At 37.9% G+C, this 4,062-nt stretch overlaps 1 protein-coding gene across 1 annotated transcript; it reads right to left on the bottom strand.

The window, feature by feature from the left end:
• Positions 1 to 610: 610 nt before the first annotated feature.
• LOC108469201 (probable 1-deoxy-D-xylulose-5-phosphate synthase 2, chloroplastic) lies at positions 611 to 3,771 on the bottom strand. Its single transcript, XM_017770099.2, has 10 exons — positions 3,627 to 3,771; positions 3,349 to 3,540; positions 3,102 to 3,266; positions 2,862 to 3,012; positions 2,495 to 2,766; positions 2,133 to 2,406; positions 1,730 to 2,037; positions 1,366 to 1,647; positions 994 to 1,281; positions 611 to 915 (listed from the first exon to the last, which is right to left on the bottom strand). Exons 1-10 carry the CDS (start codon positions 3,765 to 3,767, stop codon positions 757 to 759), a joined length of 2,232 nt encoding a protein of 743 aa, XP_017625588.2. The 5' UTR covers positions 3,768 to 3,771; the 3' UTR covers positions 611 to 756.
• Positions 3,772 to 4,062: the final 291 nt, after the last annotated feature.

The raw sequence follows: 4,062 nt of genomic DNA, 5'->3' as shown, positions 1-4,062 counted from the left end.
AATCAATTAGATAGTGACTTAGATGATTTTATGGACCTATGTTGGCCCATATTTGAAAGACCAACTTGTGGAGCGATAAATCTTTGAATATTGAATCAATTCAGATCAAGCAAATTGGATCCATTGTTTTGTGAAGATTAACTTGACCGAGTTGAAAACATATATTGGAGATCTTTGATTTATTATATATTTTGTAAGGATATTGTAAAGCCTTCTTATGAGGCTATTTTAATGAGATCTTAATTGTAATTGATTTTATCTTAGCAAGTTTTAAACTCTTATATAGTAAGGGTGGAGTGTGAGCACTTAATTTGTTCATTAAAAATTCATTATTAAGTAAACAAATGAGTTACTTGATTTACGAGCTAAGTTTTTAGGAGAAAACCTTAGTGAAGAGAAATCTTGATCTTAGGTGCGAAATTGTAGCTGTAATACCAGTATTTGATAAAACTTAAATCACTATTTATACGAGGTTTAAGATAGTGAATTATCTCTTAAAGTAAAGCTCGTAGATATAGAAAAACCAAACTATGTTAACAACTTTATTGTGTTGAACTTTGTTTTCTATAGTAGTGAAACTCTCATTTAGCTACGGCAAATATCAACTGAATTCTTTCAAATTAGATTATTCTTTTACCTTGATTAAGAAAACACTCAATTACATCCTGCTTTTACTTTACATCAAACTTTCATTTAATAAAGAGGTACAGGTACAGCATATACAGAAAATAAGTCCTAAAAGAATACATAAAGAGATCAATCTATAAGGTCGAGCTGGCGGACACCTCCCCTAGTGTGACCCAACGTAGACAAAACTGTGGCGGCAATATGCTTTGAGCTTAGCCCTGCCTCTTCAATTTGATCCTTTTGAGATCCATGGTCAATGTATTTATCTGGTAGTATCATTGGCCTCCACTGCACCATGTAACATTGATGTTAGAGCAATAACATACATTTCCACCAAGTATAAATTTTAATGGATGTTAGTGTTACCTTAAGCTTGCCATCTAGTAGTCCATTCAAGCACAAGAAATGAGAAAAGTGGGTGCTGAACCCTCCGATTGATCCTTCTTCTGCGGTGATCAATATCTCATGTTCTCGAGCTAGTTGTCTCAGTAAATCTCCGTCAATTGGCTTACAGAAACGAGCATCCGCCACCGTTACAGAGATGCCAAGCATTTGTAACTGCTCGGCTGCTTTCATACAACTTTGTACTATTGTTCCATACCCCAAAATGGCCACCTTGCCACTTCCTTCTCTTAGTATTCTTCCCCTCCCAATCTAAACATTTTCAAATTTCGGGTTACGAACTTACGAGTGACTGTTTGTGACTAAAGAGATCTTAGTAGGATAACATTGATGTACCTCTAACGGTGTTCCTTTGTTGTTTGGTGGGAGAATGGTGCCGATGCCATTGCCTCTGGGGTATCTAAAGCAGCTAGGACGATCATCGATGGCGGCTGCTGTGGCCACCATGTGCATGAGCTCAGTTTCGTCCGAAGGTGCCATTACCACCATATTAGGTAAACATGCCATGAAAGTAGTGTCAAATGCACCGCAATGGGTCGGTCCATCTGCACCCACTAGGCCAGCCCTGTCCATTGCAAATCTCACTGGTAGCTTTTGGAGATCAACATCATGAGCAACCTGCAATAATTAAACACTTTGTTATTATTAATTTTGATCACACCATTGCTTTCAAATTAGCTTATAATTAACTTGGAATTACTTGATCGAATCCTCTTTGTAGGAATGAAGAGTAAATGGCACAAAATGGTTTGAGCCCTTCAGAAGCTAGACCAGCAGCAAAAGTAACAGCATGTTGTTCAGCTATCCCGACATCGAAACATCGATCCGGGAATCGTTTTTGGAATAAAGAAAGCCCGGTTCCTCCACCCATGGCGGCATGGATTCCCACTATTTTATCATCTTCTTCTGCTTCAGCTATTAAAGACTCTGCAAAGTACTTAGTATACGAACATGTTTCCGACTTGCTCTTCATTTGTTTTCCGGACTTTGGATCGAATTTCACAACCCCTACAACAAGAAGAAAAACACCCGTGTTGGACACAATTCAAACGGAACTTATTTCGAGTCCAGGTGACATAGTGTTGAATTGTACTTATACTTACCATGCATTTTATCTGGTGCAACCTCAGCAGGGGCATAGCCTTTTCCCTTCTCGGTAATGACATGAATGAGAACAGGCCCTGGGGCTGGCATTGATCTAACTTCATTTAACACGTAAACAAGGTCTTCTACACTGTGACCATCCACTGGTCCTATGTAGTATAGTCCTAGTTCTTCAAATAGGCTAGCCCCTGAACCACCACCAACTCCTCTCATGTAGGAATCGAATTTGGCAGCGATTTCATGTGTCTGTCCACCTATTTGCTTTGTGATACCCTATCAATATGTCAAAAAAACTAAATAAGCCCATTTTGTCTAGTTATCATAGTGAAGTATTTAGGGTCGAATAACCAAATTTATACACCTTTGCTGCTTCGCGTAGTTGACGAAACTCCCTGCATGATTGCAGCTTTGTTAAAGCTTTGCTAAGAGCTCCCACTGGAGGAGCCGGACCATCCACTGTGGCGGTCGGCAACGAAACTTGCTTATTATCATTCAAGATGATAATGAGATTTGAGTCAAGATAACCAGCGTTGTTCATTGCTTCATATGCCATTCCAGCAGTCATTGCTCCATCACCTATTACTGAAATTACATGATTGTTCTTCCCTAACAAGTCTCTCCCAACTGCCATTCCTGCCATAAAACAGCTCACCAGTATCAGCCTATCACGATCAATCAGATAAATATCGGCTATGAATATCTATGATGAAGAGCTTAGAACTGACTACCTAAACCAGCAGAAATGCTAGTAGAACTATGGCCAGCTCCAAAGGCATCATGAATGCTCTCTTCCCTTTTCGGAAACCCTGCTAATCCACATGTTTGTCGAATCGAATGCATCCTCGATCTTCTACCGGTTAAAATCTTATGCGGGTAGGACTGCAAATAACAAAATACAGTATGTTAATAACCCATCATACATCAATGGAAATAACTGTATTTAGCAGTAGACAACATAATGTTATTACCTGATGCCCAACATCCCAAAGTATCTTATCCACAGGAGTGTCGAAAACATAGTGAAGTGCCACTGTTAGCTCAGCCACCCCAAGGTTTGAACTGAGATGCCCACCAGTGTTTGACACTGTGTAAACCACCTCTTCTCGTAGCTCATCAGCTAACTTCCCAAGCTCCTATCGTTTTTCAATCAAGAAATTAATAATAAGTGATTAAAAATCTTAATAATTATAGTTAATGGTATAATTAATTATTTACCTCAATGGAAAGATTCTTCATATGAATGGGATGGTTTATGGTATTAAGAAGTGGAGTAGACGGTTTTTCTCCTGAGAAATTAAGCAACCTTTTGGTTCTTGTTGTTTGTTGTCCACGTTTATCCATGATGTTCCTTTCATAGTTTGCATTCCCCGTTTCAAACTGAGCTGCTGTAACTCTATTGAATCGACACTGCAATCAACAAAGTCCATCAATGAAAAACTTGGAGGGAAAAAAAAAAGAAGAGAAAAACTTGGGCATTTTTTCAGATAACCGACCTTGCGATGGAAGCTTGAAATGGAATTATATCCATCTTGGGATTGGTGTAAAGGAAGAAAACTTGTTCTTAAAATAGAAGAAGCCATTATTGTTAAGGCAGTATGAAATGTGAAGTAAATGGCTGCGATGTAGGGGGGCATTTATAAGGCTAAAGAACACATCTCTTTCTTAGAAAAGTCTATCTACGTAACCAGGAAGCTCTCTTCCACGTGAAAAACCATGGATGATAATGCCCATGGTCTAAAGCCCCAATGCCAATCTTAAATTAATTATTATGGATATTTAGCCAATAAAGTTTTGACACATTTCATCAAAGTACAATTTTTGGATTTTGAATATTTAGGATCCATATTTATCAATTATGGAGGAAAAATAGTATAAAATTGTGATTTTAAAATATTATTTTTATTTATAGATTATTAAATTTAAATATTC

The sequence above is a fragment of the Gossypium arboreum genome, chromosome 8 (genome assembly GCF_025698485.1).
Source record: "Gossypium arboreum isolate Shixiya-1 chromosome 8, ASM2569848v2, whole genome shotgun sequence".
Taxonomy (NCBI): domain Eukaryota; kingdom Viridiplantae; phylum Streptophyta; class Magnoliopsida; order Malvales; family Malvaceae; genus Gossypium; species Gossypium arboreum.
Note: the sequence above shows the minus strand (reverse complement) of the source record. Positions and strands in the feature narration are given on the sequence as shown.